The following is a 14,063-nucleotide window of genomic DNA, read 5'->3' as shown; positions in this document are numbered from 1 at the left end:
GAGTATGCCTTAACAGGAAGCCAGGGTAAGAAGCAGAGCCAAGGCTCAAACCTAGGCACTCCTACACGGAACATAGACATCCGAGTGGTATCCTAACCTCTGCACCTAATGTCCACCCAGGAAAGTAAATTTACATATCCTGACACTGTCACCAGCTTACAAATGGGCAGCCTTTATTTCCAATTCAATTCATAGAATGTCTTGTATATGTTATGTACTGGGAAAAATACTGAGAAGAACAAAGAGAATTTATGACTCAAAGAGTTGTTATTTAGGTGTTTTGTGTGCATGTGTGTTGTTGTACTCTTCATCGTGGTGCAAAGGTAGACTCTTTAGTCCTGGGTCAGTTTTACAGCAGTAAGTGTGTATGTGACGTCCTTCCTGCTCTGCCCGTCACCTTACCTTACGCAATCATACGCAAGTTTTATCACCAGTAGCTACCACTTCCACAGCTCAGCTTCTCCATCTAGTGGCCTGTGTAAGACTGAAACTTCCAATTTAGGGAGCAACGCTCAACCTTTCCTTGAATTACAGTGGGCAGGTCATTCCCAGCCATCACCCCTACCCTGTTCAATGCCGGGACCCAAAGAACCCTAGGGGCAACACTGGCACTGCCTCAGCCACCCACGAGGGGGCGTGCGTGTAGTCTGCCCAAGCTGCCCCACCCAGGGTCTGGCGTACCTCCATTCGCACAGGTGAGCAGGCCAGAATAACCCTGCTGGCTGGCTGGACACCTGTCTGCTTCCTGTCTCCTCCACAATGCTGAGACACTCAGGTCATCTGCACCTGGCCTCCAGGTTGCACAAAAGGCGCTGAGGTCGACCAGAAGGGCATTTTTAGATTGGCTCGATGTTTCTCTTGAAGGGAAGATGGAAGCTAAAGGATGGATAGTGCATCCAAGACTTCTTCAGATTCTCTGTTTCTCTGTCTCTAGCATTCTCTTTCACACACACCTCTTCTCCCACACTCAAAATAGCAGACCGTTGATTTATCCTAGTTTGTTTTGTTTTGTTTTGTTTTTTCTGCACAGAGAACAAGCTTCAGGTAACTTGGAAGACATGTTCTGGTGTGCATTGTAATTATCTGGTCCGGAGATGCAAGTGGTTTTAAATGAGGAAGCTAGGGGAAATAGAATAGGGCACCCACAGATTCTTAGAACTATATGCAGTAGACACCCCTAAAGTTTATAGGACCATTGTTAAGAGTTTTATCTCTCATTTCACTTGCTTCATTTCATTTACTAATAACAGGCTTTTCCTGAGTTTGAGATATTCTCAAAATAAGAAAATCTGCCACCCTAACAGCTTTCCTAACTAAATACTTGAGGGACTAGTGGAAAGTATATCAGGGCTACTGTCGTGCAATTATAATGAAAGACAAAATCTCCTGCCACTTTGGAAAACTCTCTCCACCAAAGAGAAGAAATAGAAAATAGCTCCATTTAAAAAAAAAAAGCTTTATTTATTTATTTGAAAGGCAGAGTTACAGAGATGCAGAGGCAGAGAGAGAGAGAGAGAGAGAGAGAGAGTCTTCCATCTGCTGGTTCACTCCCCAGACGGCCGCAATGGCTGGAGCTGGGATGATCCAAAGCCAGGAGCCAGGAGCTTTTTCCAGATCTCCCACGTGCGTGTAAGGGCTCAAGAACTTGGACCATCTTCTACTGCTTTCTCAGGCCATCTCAGAGAACTGGATTGGAAGTGGAGTGGCCAGGACTCGAACCAGCGCCCATATGGGATGCCAGCACTGGAGGTGGCAGCTTTACCTGCTACACTGCAGCGCCAGCTCCATTTTTGAGAACACATGAAAACAACCTGTAATGCAGACCATAGGCAACCCCTTAAAGAGATCACTAAAGCACAGCTCTGGCCCTTTACGTCACTAAGCAGAAACAGTCTGTGGTCTACATTTTCTCACAATCAACAACCACTAGGCCTCAAATAAAAAGATGCGACATTTGCCATTTTATCCTAAATTATCCTAATAGTCTTTAAGAAGAAAAAATACACCTGCCGTTCCTTTTTGCCCGAGATAGACGGGCAGTGCCAGGCAGGTGCCAGCTGGAGTTAGGTTTCTGTCCAACCAGCCAAAGGGGGCTATCTTACTTGATGATTCAGCTTCAAAGACATGGCTTCTGTCTCCTCCAGGAAGCACTCCTGGGTTGTTAAAAAGCTTTCCATGTGTTTCAAGAGGGAAATAAACAAGTTTTCTAAAGCAAAAAGAAAAACATAAGTCGACAAGTTTTCTGAAGATTTTTTTAAGCAAAAGAAGGCACCAAGTCTCTTCCCTTATTTCAGTCAGGAGAATCCAGCTCATTTTAATTTGTATTTTCCCTCAGCAAACCAGAACATGGTAACTCTATCTTCTGCCTCTTGCCTCAGTTCGGGGGAACTAGTAGCACCCTCTCTAGCACCAGCAGCCCCTCCTTATTCCAAATCCTGTCCCTCTCCAAGGCGGTGACTCGCCACCTCTCTCATTTGTAACCAGATATCATGCTGTGGCATCCCAGGCTGGGCAGGAGACCTCCGTGTGTTCTGCGTCCTGTCCCAACACTGTCTTGTCAGTATCTGTTGTCCCTGCCAGCCATTCTAGTAGGTGTGCAAAGAGGCTGCGGTGTGGTCCTGATTTACATTTCCCTAACGGCTGTGACCGGCTGTGACCGTGATGTTGAGTCTCTTTGGCTGCAAATTTTTGCTTTCTGTATAGTGGCCCCGGTGAGGGGTCTGTTCAAACATTTGGCCCATTCTGTTCCTGGGGGTTGTTTTTTCATGAGTGGGTTGCAAGGGTTCTTCATAGCTTCTATTTCTACTACCCTGTGGTTTGACTTTGGGTTAACTTTGTTTCCTCCTCTGGCTATTCTGAGACAAGGTGATTTTATAAACGTAAGCGTCTCACGTGGGAAAACTTGCCCAGCTGGGCTGGTGTGGCACCGTGGGCTTCCCCTGGGACCCGAAGCCCTCCCTGACCCACAGCTTCTGGCTGCGGCCAACAGCGCTGTCCACGCAAGCCCTGGCCTGAGGACGCCCTGCACGTGAGCGCCTCCCGGGCTCCTCCCCGGCCACTCCTTCCTTTAGCACAGGCGCTCTGCCGGCCCCAGCTCGTCTCTCTCAGAGCCACGCAGCGCCTTCTCCACCACAGCAGCTGCTTTGGCAGAGCCCAGGCCCCACGCCCCGGAGGGAAGTGGTAAAGAACCCGAGGATGGGGAACTTTCCACGGAGGGAAAGCCGGTGAGTCCAGATGCCCCACAGCGCGCAGAGAGAGGGGCAGGGCGGTGTACGGCTGCCCCTGGGGGTGTCGGGAATTGGTAAGGAACCTGACCAGAATCCAGTGTCGCATGAAATTCCTTATAGGTGTTGCCTTCTCCCTGCAGTCGCAGCCAGCAGCTGGTAGCCAGGAGCCGGGATGTGAGAACACTGACTTCCTCCAAGGAGGACTTTGTAACAGGGACCGCCTAAGGAACAGAGAACTTTCTCCAGGCCTGGGGAGGGGGTGTGCCTGACCTCTGAATGCTGCACAAGAATTCAGATACCCATCCCTTTTCTCACCATTAAAGTTTGTCTAGGGCCTATAAAGAGCCTCCTGCTACTTCCAGCCTCCTTGGATCCACACTTCTCAGAAGCAGGGGGACAGAGAGAGATCATCTAAGTAGGTGGAGCACTTGGCTTAACTGTCATTTTTGTAAAGATTTATTTATTTATTTGAAAGGCAGAGTTATAGAGGTAGAGAGAGACAGAGAGAAAGGGAGAGTGAGAACAAGCGAGAGAGGGGGGTGGTCTTTCATCAGCAGGTTCACTCCGCAATGGCCATAGCTGCGCCAATCCGAAGCCAGGAGATAGGAGCTTCTTCTAGGCCTCCCATTCGGCTGCAGGGGCCCAAGGACTTGGGTCATTGTCTGCTGCTTTCCCAGGTCACTAGCAGGGAGCTGATCAGAAGTGGAGTAGACAGGACTTGGTAACTTCACCCGCTGAGCCACAGCACTGGCCCTGGCTTAACTGTCCTGAACCTCAGTTTCTTTGTTTTCATTGGAAATCATAATAATACAGTATCCACCCTGGAGGATTCTAGTGTATATGTTGTTAGCATAGTGCCTGACATATAGTACGAGATAATAATTAGAAAATAGTCTCATTTTTAAGGCCATTATCTTCATGACTGTCCGAGCAACTCCTGTTTAAAAAAAAAAGTAATATCACTAAAACCAAGAAAATTCCTAGGTTAGAAGGTAGACTGGTCTATAAAAAATGAGCTAGGAGCCAGCGCTGTGGCACAGTGGGTTAACAACCTGGCCTGAAGCACCAGCATCACATATGGGCGCTGGTTCAAGACCCAACTGCTCCACTTCTGATCCAGCTCTCTGCTATGGCCTGGGAAAGCAGTAAAAGATGGCCCAAGTCCTTGGGCCTCTGCATGTGCATGGGAGACCTGGAAGAAACTCCAGGCTCCTGGCTCCTGGCTTCGAATCGGCACAGCTTCAGCCATTACAGCCAAGTGGGAAGTGAACCATCAGATGGAAGACCTCTCTCTCTCTCTCTGCCTCTCCTCTCTCTGTGTAACTCTGACTTGGAAATAAATAAATCTTAAAAAAAAAAAAAAAAAAAAAAAAAAAAAGAACTGGCCAGGGAGGGTATTTATAGGATTATGCTTTGTGACTCGGTTTCTGCCACTACAAAGTAGAATACAGGAAAAGTGTGTTCCTTGCTCAGAGGAGCCTTGGGGATCGCAAGGATCACTTCATCCCCTTCCTGAGCATCAATGTTGTCTAAGAAATCTCCACCTTGAGTACCCAGAGCCCTTGGTCAGACAATCTTCCACCCCAGCACTCTTCAGCAAAACCAGCGCACTTCCCCACCACACATACGCAGGTCCTGGAGCTGTATCAGACAGGAAAGCAAGGAGTCTCGGCCCCACTCGGAACACTGATAGTCTCAGGGGCACGAGGCGGACTCCTGGACATTTGGAAAGAAGTGATTTATGATCACACGTGGATGGCGGACATTGGAGGAAATGAGTGGGCTGTGGTTGTGGCAATGGAGAGAGAGATCAGATCAGAGATAGACTGGTGTACGCTTAGGAGCGAACATTAACAGGTGCACAGAGGCAATTCCAGGGTTACACACAAATAATAGAAGTGAAGAAAAGTCTAAAAAAATTTAAAATGGGGAAATGGGGGGCCTGAGGAGGAACTCCTTAGTCAATTTCTGATGTGTTGAGTTTTAGGTGGCAGCAGGACACTCAGCAGATGCCTTGGAACCTGAGACTCCAGAACGCCAAGCAGAGAGCATCCAGGTGAGAGCAGACTCGCCAGAATCCTTCCGGCCTTTGCCCTGGCAGAAGGAAATCTCTGGGTTTGTCAGCCACCCACCGCCATGACAGAGGTACCTGCTTTAGACTCAGCAGAAGTTGGAACAGTGTTAAATTGGAAGACAGGACAGAAAATAAAGACACTTGGAAACTTTAGACCAGGGATGTGCTAATTTGCTGGAAGTCAAGTGTAACCCCTAGCAGTAAAATAAGGGGTCCTTTTTGCTGCTGTCACTTTGTTTGCCTACCACAAGCGCCTTTGTACTCAAGCTGCACCCTAGCCATTTGATTTTGAGCCCTAGGTTTCTGCTTCTGAGGTGGTCTCTCTCACATGGGACAGCTGTTGAAAGGTTTATGGAAAGGCTCTTGTGATTATCCTGATGTTGTCAATCAATCCTTTCTGACCAGGCCTTTTGAATAGTCCAGCCCTAAAGAATTCCATAAGGAAGAGAATCACTAAGATAGTCAACTAGCATCCCAGGATGCTACATCCCAAAGAGTAGCAAAGCCGGGTGTCCTATGGCCTGTGGAGTTATTTGCACTTTTCTTATAGTTTCAAGAGCTTTTGAAAGGATAGCACCTATAAAATAAGCATTGTGCCGAGGCTCATGAAGACATGATCCTCCCCAACAGGGAGCATTTCTTCAGTGCAACCTTTTTGGGGAGGTATGACTGGGCACATGTTAAGGAATACAGTCCAGCTGATGAAACGTTATGAGAAGGGCCTTGGGCATCATAACAAGGCAGAAACTGGGTGGACTGGGAGCCTGGGAAACTTTGTAAAATAGACAAGACTCTGGAATCGCTGGCATGTAGCCTGATGTCATAGAGATTTATCTGGTCTGCTTCCTGTAGGTTGCTTGAACCCATCCCAAACCCAGACATCCGTATTGAAATGCAAGGATATGTTGCACTAAAGTTGAGTAGGGAAACCATCCAGCTTACAAGTCACTTTGGCCCACATCTAACTTTATCTGATCCTTACAACCTCAGTTGTAAGGTAAACAGTATGCACCCTCATTTTGTATATTAAGGAACTGGCTCAAAGAGTTCAGAGTTTAATCAGTAGCTCAAAATCAACCATTTCCTTTAATTTCATGGTCGTATCTCTTCAGTGGAGTTAGTTTCTCAGCATTGGTGTGATTAAGTAGTTCTTTGTGATCGTTCTTGCAGGAGTTGTAAGTCTTAGACTCTCTGTTGCTATTCCGAAATGCCTGAGACTGGGTAAAAAGAACAAAAGCTCATTTGGTTCACAGTTTCGGAGGCTTGGAAATGCAAGAGCTTGGCATCTTGTGAGTGTCCTCTTGCCGCAGCATAATGTGGCAGAGGACATCGCATGGCAAGATGAAGCAAGTGTGTTAGCCCGAGTCTCTCTTTCTGCTCTTATAAAGCCACCAGTGCATCATGGGGACACCACGCTCATGACCTCCTCTCATATTTGTTGCCTCTCAAAGGACCCACTTCCAAATCTAGGGACTAAGTTTCAAACACATGAACTTTCAGGAGACACATTCAAACCATAGAAGTCAGTGTGGCTCAAAGGCACCTGACGCCATTCTGACGAAGAAAACCTGTAGTTAGGGCCTCTTGGCCCTGAAGGCTGTGGTGAATCACAGACCGGAAAGGTCATCAGAACGCTTATCCAAGGTCAAGGTCCAGTCAGCTGCTCCTCTACTATCCCTTCTAAGGGAACCCTGTGGGAAGATGCTTTTGGATGGTGTTTAATTTTTTTGTGGTGTAAGTGGCCCAGGTAGTACTGTATAAAATGCTTCCCATTCAACCACATAGTCCATTGAGTATGCCTCAAATTCAGAAGGATAGATAGGCGGACACTTAGACTTTAACCTGGAAGTCTGACTGCAGAGAGATACTAAGACTTCCTGACTTAAAAAGGATGTCTCTTATTTAGCTTTGCCACTGCAGTCAGTTAAGGTAGTCAATCTGCTTGTCTCCTACAGCAGTTGGAGCTGCTCTGTTCTTGGCTGCTCATTCCTCATTCATATCTCCTTCAAATATTTATTGAAAACACATTTGCCACGTGTTGAATATTGAGGCACACACTGGTGATTCATATCAATGAAAGAGATAAATATGGTCCCCAACCTGGTGAAGCACATGTTCTTGTGTAGGGCACAGGCACAGGAGCAGACAATCACAATATAGTGTAAATACAAGAAATGCAGGGCTCAGTGAAATCCCACACAGTTTTTGCCAAACTCATACTGAGAGAACTGACTTGTAAAATGTCCACACACTTGAACCTTGACTTCTTGTTGATCACTCTTGATCACCTCTTCATCCCCAGGGGACCAAGGGAATCACTGGCCTTGGAGATGAGCAAACCCTTTCCCCTGGCTGGAAACCCAGCAGCAAGTATTTATGGCTGATTAGGAGCTGGTAGTGCCATCCACATCTTAGAAGGCCAAAGGCATTCTCTCATGGTGGATGTGCCCTGGGACGAACGCTTGTTTCAGGAAACAGAAGGTTTTTCTGCAGAAATGGTGACGGGCAGGGAGTCCCCTTAACAGAGATGCAGAAACCAATCTTGTGATTCAGTGTTGTCTCTCTTGGGTATTTTAGATGCTGGAATCGCCACTTCGCTGAAGGGTGCTTCTGCCTTCCGTGGTGAGTGGAAAGTTGTGTTTAGGAGCTATTTCCCCAAGTGTGGTTTCGATGGGGTATTTTCTGTAAGTTACCTGTGAACTCTGGGCTGCCTGTGGCCATGGTGGAAGCCAGTTGGAGCCCAGTCACAGTCACCTGAGAGTCAACCAGGGAAGCGAGCCATCAAGTGTGGTGAGAAACAGGAACAACGGTCTCATGAGTGGTGCACTCTCCCGAAACAGGAAGGCCTCCGAGGCAAAGGCTGCAACTGGCTGCCAGCATGCACACCCAGGAGCACACATTTCTGTCTCTCGTACAGAGAACTGACAGTCACTGTGGTAATACAAATTGTCACCCAAACTGGAACGCCTTTGAGTGAAAGGGGTGCTAAAAATAGTTCATCACTGCTATGCGATTGACAATGACATTGACCTAACTGAGCAAACCAGGATATTCCCCTTAAGATGAGAGAGATGATTGATAAATATAGGTAGATGGCATTTTTCCAGGGGGTCTTATATACAGAATGCTCTTATGGAAGGTGTGTGTGTGTGTGTGTGTGTGTTGGAGATCACAGATTAGGACTGGGAACAAAAATAATCTGAGCTCCTTCACTGACAAACTGAGAGTTTGTCAGGAAAAAAAAAAATCATTCAATAAAGTAACCTATAGGATCACCACAGTTCTCCATCTATGAATCAATTCCATGTCAGATTCACAAAAGGGATGAGGGAGGAAAGAGAGAAAGAAAGAAGGAAGCACAAGAATATGTATGTTTCCACCTAGCCTTCTCTCTCATTCTTTCTTCTTCTCTATTCTCTGTGCTGAAGGAGGTGCTGTAAGTGGTATATGACTTTAACAAGTTGTGGAGTTTGTTCACCGCTTCTGCATATCGAAACAACCAACTGACTGTCCCTTCCTTCTACAGGAAAAAAATATGCATTTTCAAAGCAAGACAAGATTCCCAAAAAGAAAGTAAGTCATTGCTTTCCCATCATTTTCCCTTTTGAGGGAGGGTCTTCCATTCCCACGCCGCCCCTTCTCTGTGCATCCCAAAAGGCATGTTTCTGAAGGCCCAGCGTTTCGTCATACTTTGTCCAATCGCATAAATGTCTTCCCCACTGGACGGGGAGCTCATTTTTTTTAAATATTTATTTATTTATTTATTTGAAAGTCTGAGTTACACAGAGAGAGGAGAGGTAGAGAGAGAGAGAGAGAGAGAGGTCTTCCATCTGATGGTTCACTCCCCAATTGACCACAACCGCCAACGCTGTGCCCATCCGAAGCCAGGAGCAAGGAGCTTCCTCCAGGTCTCCCATGTGAGTGCAGTGGCCCAAGGATTTGGGCCATCTTCCACTGCCTTCCCAAGCCATAGCAGAGAGCTGGATCAGAAGTGCAACAGCTGGGGCTAGAACCGGCGCCCATATGGGATGCCAGCGCTTCAGGCCAGGGCAGTAACTCACTGTACCACAGTGCCAGCCCCCGGGGAGCTCATTGAAGCAGGAATTGGCTTATGGATCATCCAGTTCCTCAGTCATCACCTGAGGTCTGGAGGCTGCAGGGCTTGACTGGCGACAAGAAACGCAAAGGATGGAGGCAAAAAGCAGTGATGAGAAACAGTGAAGGGAGAGAGGACACGGAGAGCACAGGGCAGGGGCAGGGCCTCCTGGCCAAGTTAAAGGTCGGGGCTTTGTTTAGAGAGCCACTGGAGGCACGGAAGGGCCTTGCAGCATCAGCTACAGTCAGATTTGCATGACAGGGATCAGCCCAGCTGCAGGGTGCAGAAGAGATTGTCGCAGGAAAGGCCAGAAGACCACCCAGGAGGCTGGGGTGATGGTCTCCAGTGACAGATCAGTGTGGAAGTCAGGGGGAGAATTCCAGACAAGGAGGGTGGTAATAGTAAGAGACAGACAGACTAAGAAAGGGTAGGTCTGAGAACGGTCCACTGCATTTCTGAAGAAAAATGGGGGAGGTTGGCTTTGTCTTCTTGGGTTTAGTGATAGCCTTGTTCATTCACAGCGAATCTTAAAAAGCCAGCCTTTTGGGGTACGGAAATGAGCAGTACAGCCCTCCCAGCCCTTGCCATTTCACCCCAGGGAATGGTGGTCCCAGGAAACCCTAATCTCCAGCAGTGTAAAATGTGATAGAAGTAAAACCTCTGATGCTAAAACTCACAGACCCTTGTCTTGGAATAACATACACAGGAGAGTATGGAAGTGTTGAGTCTGGGATGTTGGGACAGAGGGAACGGCAATCCATTTAGCACGTGGTCCCTACGCAGATATGCCCGCCTCCTGTGTAGCATCCAGTGAGGGTGTGTGTCTGCGATTAAGGGGCAGATTTGGAATAGAAGAGCAAGTGTATCCAGCCCCTTTGCTGAACGACCAAAGCCAGCTAACTTTAAGGAAGTTGGCTTTTGAAAACCTGGCCTGCACGTGTTTGCATCTACCAGCAGGTGGTGCAGGGATGGGAATGTTCAGCCCCCGAGTTTCCTCTTGACAAACTTTTCCGGAGCATCTTGTAGCCAACTCCTGCTGCCCACAGTAGAAATAGGAGCTTCCTCTCTGTGCGCTGGGTCTCCCAGAGCCCCTGTCTGCCTTCCATGCCAGCCTCTGAGCCCCTGAGGATGGGGACTGAGGAAGGAGTAGGATTTCCTATCTAAAGACTCACACTATGCCTCCCTCCACCCGGCCCCTCAGCCTGTTCCTTGCTAGGATGGACCGCGACTCCCCAGGGATGTGCTATGAGTCAGAGGGGCCACAAGGGGGCTACTCCCGGTGCTCCTGGGCTCCCCGGCTGCTTATATCCCAGTCCACTCTGGCTCCCTTCAAATCTCCCCAGGACCTGAAATTCACTGAATGTTTCATTTTTTTTTTCCTCCAGATGAAGGAATGTCATCTGCTCCCATCCAGGTAATAAGAACAGCCCTGAGCCTTTTCCTGTGATAACCATATGGAGAAGTTGCCCTCGGAGGCACCTCCTGACCCTAACTTAGAAGGTAGACTTAGATACCAGTGCTTAAACCCTGGGGCCATGTCCAGGGCCTGGTGGCAGAAGCAGCAGCACTACTTCTGTTGCAGAATTTACTGAATGCAACAACCACGTCCTAAGCACCTCCTGTATGACCGGCCACGTGCTGGGTCACGTATCATCTTACACAACTGTTACAACCACCGTATACGATTGGTGCTGTTATCTTTACCCCATTTTACAGATGAGAAAACTGAGAATAAGCGATATTCCCCCAAAGCCAGACAGCCTGCAAGAGGGCGGAGCCAAGATTCAAAACCAAAATCTACACACCTTCCCTTGTACTTTACTGCATTGCTTTTTATCTCCAGAAATTCCGGCATGAGTGTTTGCTTCTTTTTTTGGCTAGCAAATATCTCCAGAATGGGTAGCTAAATATCGTCAATCAATCACGTTAAGTATCGTTAAGCGTCATCAAAGTGTTCCCTTTCATGAGAGCAGACTGCCCCAGCGTGATGAGACCTTGGGAATTCTATGGGGTGGCCAGGGTCACTCTGGATCCCAGGGCTGTATACCCTGGCAACATGGGTACTCTGGCTGCCTTGTCTAGTAGGTGGGAGCAGTCACTTAGGAAAAAAGGCCACAAGATGGAGAGGAAGAGGTCGTGGGGCCCGACCTGTGTTGAGACTGCAGCCTCGAGGGGAATGGCAGGGGGCCAGCTCTCACTGATGCCTGCCCTCTGCCCGCAGGAGAACGGTGAGCAGACCCACCCGGAGGAGCTGTGCTACATTCTCATCAACCACAGGGTCCTCGGGGCGAGGCCCTCCGGCAGCTCTGCGGAGGAGTACTACGAGAACATCTCCCACCAGCCCGGAAAGCCTCGTGAGACTCCGGCAGCAACCGAGACTGAGTACTCACTCCTCCGTGTGCCCCCCACCCCGAGGCACCCACCTTCCCCGGAAGACGAGTATGAACTTCTCATGCCAAGCAGAATCCCCTGTCACTCCCTGCAACAGCCTCACTCGCGGATGGCCTCTTTAGAGACGTCGGTTTCCTGTTTACAATGAAGGGGTTGGACGGGCGCTCGTCTGGCACCAGCAGAAGCAGGCGTGGGGTGCAAGTCTGGCTTCCCCCAGCAACCTCTTCTGCGGAGCATGGTTTGCAAGCCACCAGCGCCCCTTATTTCCTACTCAGTGCCCCGCACCCACAGTTCAGGCAGTTATCCTGAACCCGGCTGTTTAAGAAAGCAGAGATCCTTCTTTGGTTCCAAGTGGGTTTGGACGTGCTCAGTGGTGGGAAAAGCTCCCTGGTCCCGGACAGCAGTGCGCACCACCTAGAGCCCCACTCTTCTGTTAGGGTGCGTACAGAATACCCCCATGGTTGCTCTCTGAAGTTGCGTGGAAGCTCATCCTACAAGCATACCCAAGGGGGAATTCACTCATCATACCTACCCTGCCCCTCAGCCCCCTACGCCCCACCCACCTCCACCCCCAGCCTCTGAGCTGTGTCCTTTCCATGGCCTGTTTCAACTCATTGGCCTCCCTGGCTTGGATAATTACACAGGGGGATATAGGAGGTGCTAGTGCAGCTTTTTTGTGTAATTTTAACCCGTAGGTATTTCTTCAACTTTATATTTCTCCCTGTGAATCTCTGTAAAACAATCACAGCACCTGAGAATGGAGCAGAAAGGCCTTTTGAGATCCTTCCCTCTTATTCTCCTGGGTCAAAAAGTATGATCTGCCCAGAGATATGTTAAGGTTAGAACCTGACATCCTGGCTTTCGGTTCAGTGCTACAATATACTACACAGAAGAGCCTCCAGTATTTAGTAAATGTCTATGTTGAATAGTACTATACATAAAATATGTATAAGATGTCCCCCTGAGGAAAACAATACACACACACACTCAAACACCTTCTCTGATGAGTACTTCTCTGTATGCCTAGATTACGTAGCTCCCCTCATGTTTTCCTTTGTGTTGCTAGGATTCTGTCTATAAACCAGCAGTCAGCAAAGCATAGCCCCCAAGTCCAATCTGGACCACCACTCATTTTTATAAATAAAGTTGTACTGAAGTTCAGCCACACTCACTCCTTTACATACTGTCGATCATTAGGCACCCAGAAGAAAAGCTTAAAGATATCTCCCCATATCTCATAATGTGAGATAAACTTTTATACAGATGTGTTTGGTTGTTGGTGGAACCCCTAAGATTGAATAAGATTGGAGTTGATGAACTCAAAAGTCTTCCATAGCCTTGGCAACTCATGACAAGAGCCTCGGGTGATTACTGATGCCATAAATAAGAGTGTCAATTGTTAAGTCAACAACAGGAGTCACTGTGCACTTACTCCCCGTATAGGATCTCTGTCCTTAATGTGTTGTATTATGTGAATTAACGCTATAACTAGTACTCAAACAGTACTTTACACTTTGTGTTTCTGTGTGGGTGCAAACTGTTGAAATCTTTACTTAATATGTACTAAGTTGATCTTCTGTATATAAAGATAATTGAAAATGAATCCTGATGTGACTGGGATGGGAGAGGGAGCGGGAGATGGGAGGGTTGGGGGTGGGAGGGAAGTTATTGGGGGGAAAAGCCACTGTAATCCAAAAGCTGTACTTTGGAAATTTATATTTATTAAATAAAAGTTAAAAAAAAAGAAGTGTTGAGGAAAGTAAAAAAAAGATGGTATGAAAATATTAAACCACAAATTAGATGAGTAAGGCTGAGGACAATTAGCAATTGTTAGACTATTTCTGTATTAGACTATTTCTGTATTCACACGTGTTTTCAACCTGCTGTTTTCCTGAACTCACAGCCACTGTCCTAGTTTTAGGGATGTTAACATAGAAGTTGGTGAGAAGCAGTACGTGTATTGTGTGTTTAATTACTGTTTGATTAGGAAAGCTCATCAAAGCGAGATAACTCTGATATTTACAGTGTACTCAGAGACCAGTGAGGATAAATGCAGAGACTCGGGTAGGTTTGTGCCACTGATGGTCTTCAGCTAAAGAGCCGATCACCTCGTTGTGTCTTGTTTTCTGTTAACTTCCTACCTTTAGCAATCTTCTTTCACATGGAACCCTGACTGCGACCTTTGGCCAGGATTCATTCAGGTTTCAAAGGAGGTGCATGTGGTAGCAGGACAGGGAAGACCATCCAAGACTTAGGGGAAGAGGGTGGCCCAACA

General features: G+C 47.7%; 1 protein-coding gene across 1 annotated transcript; it reads left to right on the top strand.

Annotated features, from left to right (window-relative positions):
- The first annotated feature begins 3,046 nt into the window (after window positions 1–3,046).
- Window positions 3,047–12,337, top strand: GCSAM (germinal center associated signaling and motility). Its single transcript, XM_002716843.5, has 6 exons — window positions 3,047–3,224; window positions 5,215–5,283; window positions 7,879–7,923; window positions 8,828–8,874; window positions 10,783–10,811; window positions 11,619–12,337. The coding sequence occupies exons 1-6, from the start codon at window positions 3,196–3,198 to the stop codon at window positions 11,934–11,936; spliced, it is 537 nt and encodes a 178-aa protein (XP_002716889.2). The 5' UTR covers window positions 3,047–3,195; the 3' UTR covers window positions 11,937–12,337.
- The last annotated feature ends 1,726 nt before the right edge of the window (window positions 12,338–14,063 follow it).

Source organism: Oryctolagus cuniculus, chromosome 4 (genome assembly GCF_964237555.1).
Source record: "Oryctolagus cuniculus chromosome 4, mOryCun1.1, whole genome shotgun sequence".
Taxonomy (NCBI): Eukaryota; Metazoa; Chordata; class Mammalia; order Lagomorpha; family Leporidae; genus Oryctolagus; species Oryctolagus cuniculus.
Note: the sequence above shows the minus strand (reverse complement) of the source record. Positions and strands in the feature narration are given on the sequence as shown.

What these genes read in the sequence shown, in the direction of transcription:
- GCSAM (XM_002716843.5), top strand. Translation starts at nt 3,196, where the DNA reads ATGGGGAACTTTCCACGGAGGGAAAGCCG. An exon ending in TTTCCACGGAGGGAAAGCCG is followed by an intron (nt 3,225 to 5,214) that starts GTGAGTCCAGAT and finishes GTTGAGTTTTAG; the next exon opens with GTGGCAGCAGGACACTCAGC. An exon ending in GCCAAGCAGAGAGCATCCAG is followed by an intron (nt 5,284 to 7,878) that starts GTGAGAGCAGAC and finishes TGGGTATTTTAG; the next exon opens with ATGCTGGAATCGCCACTTCG.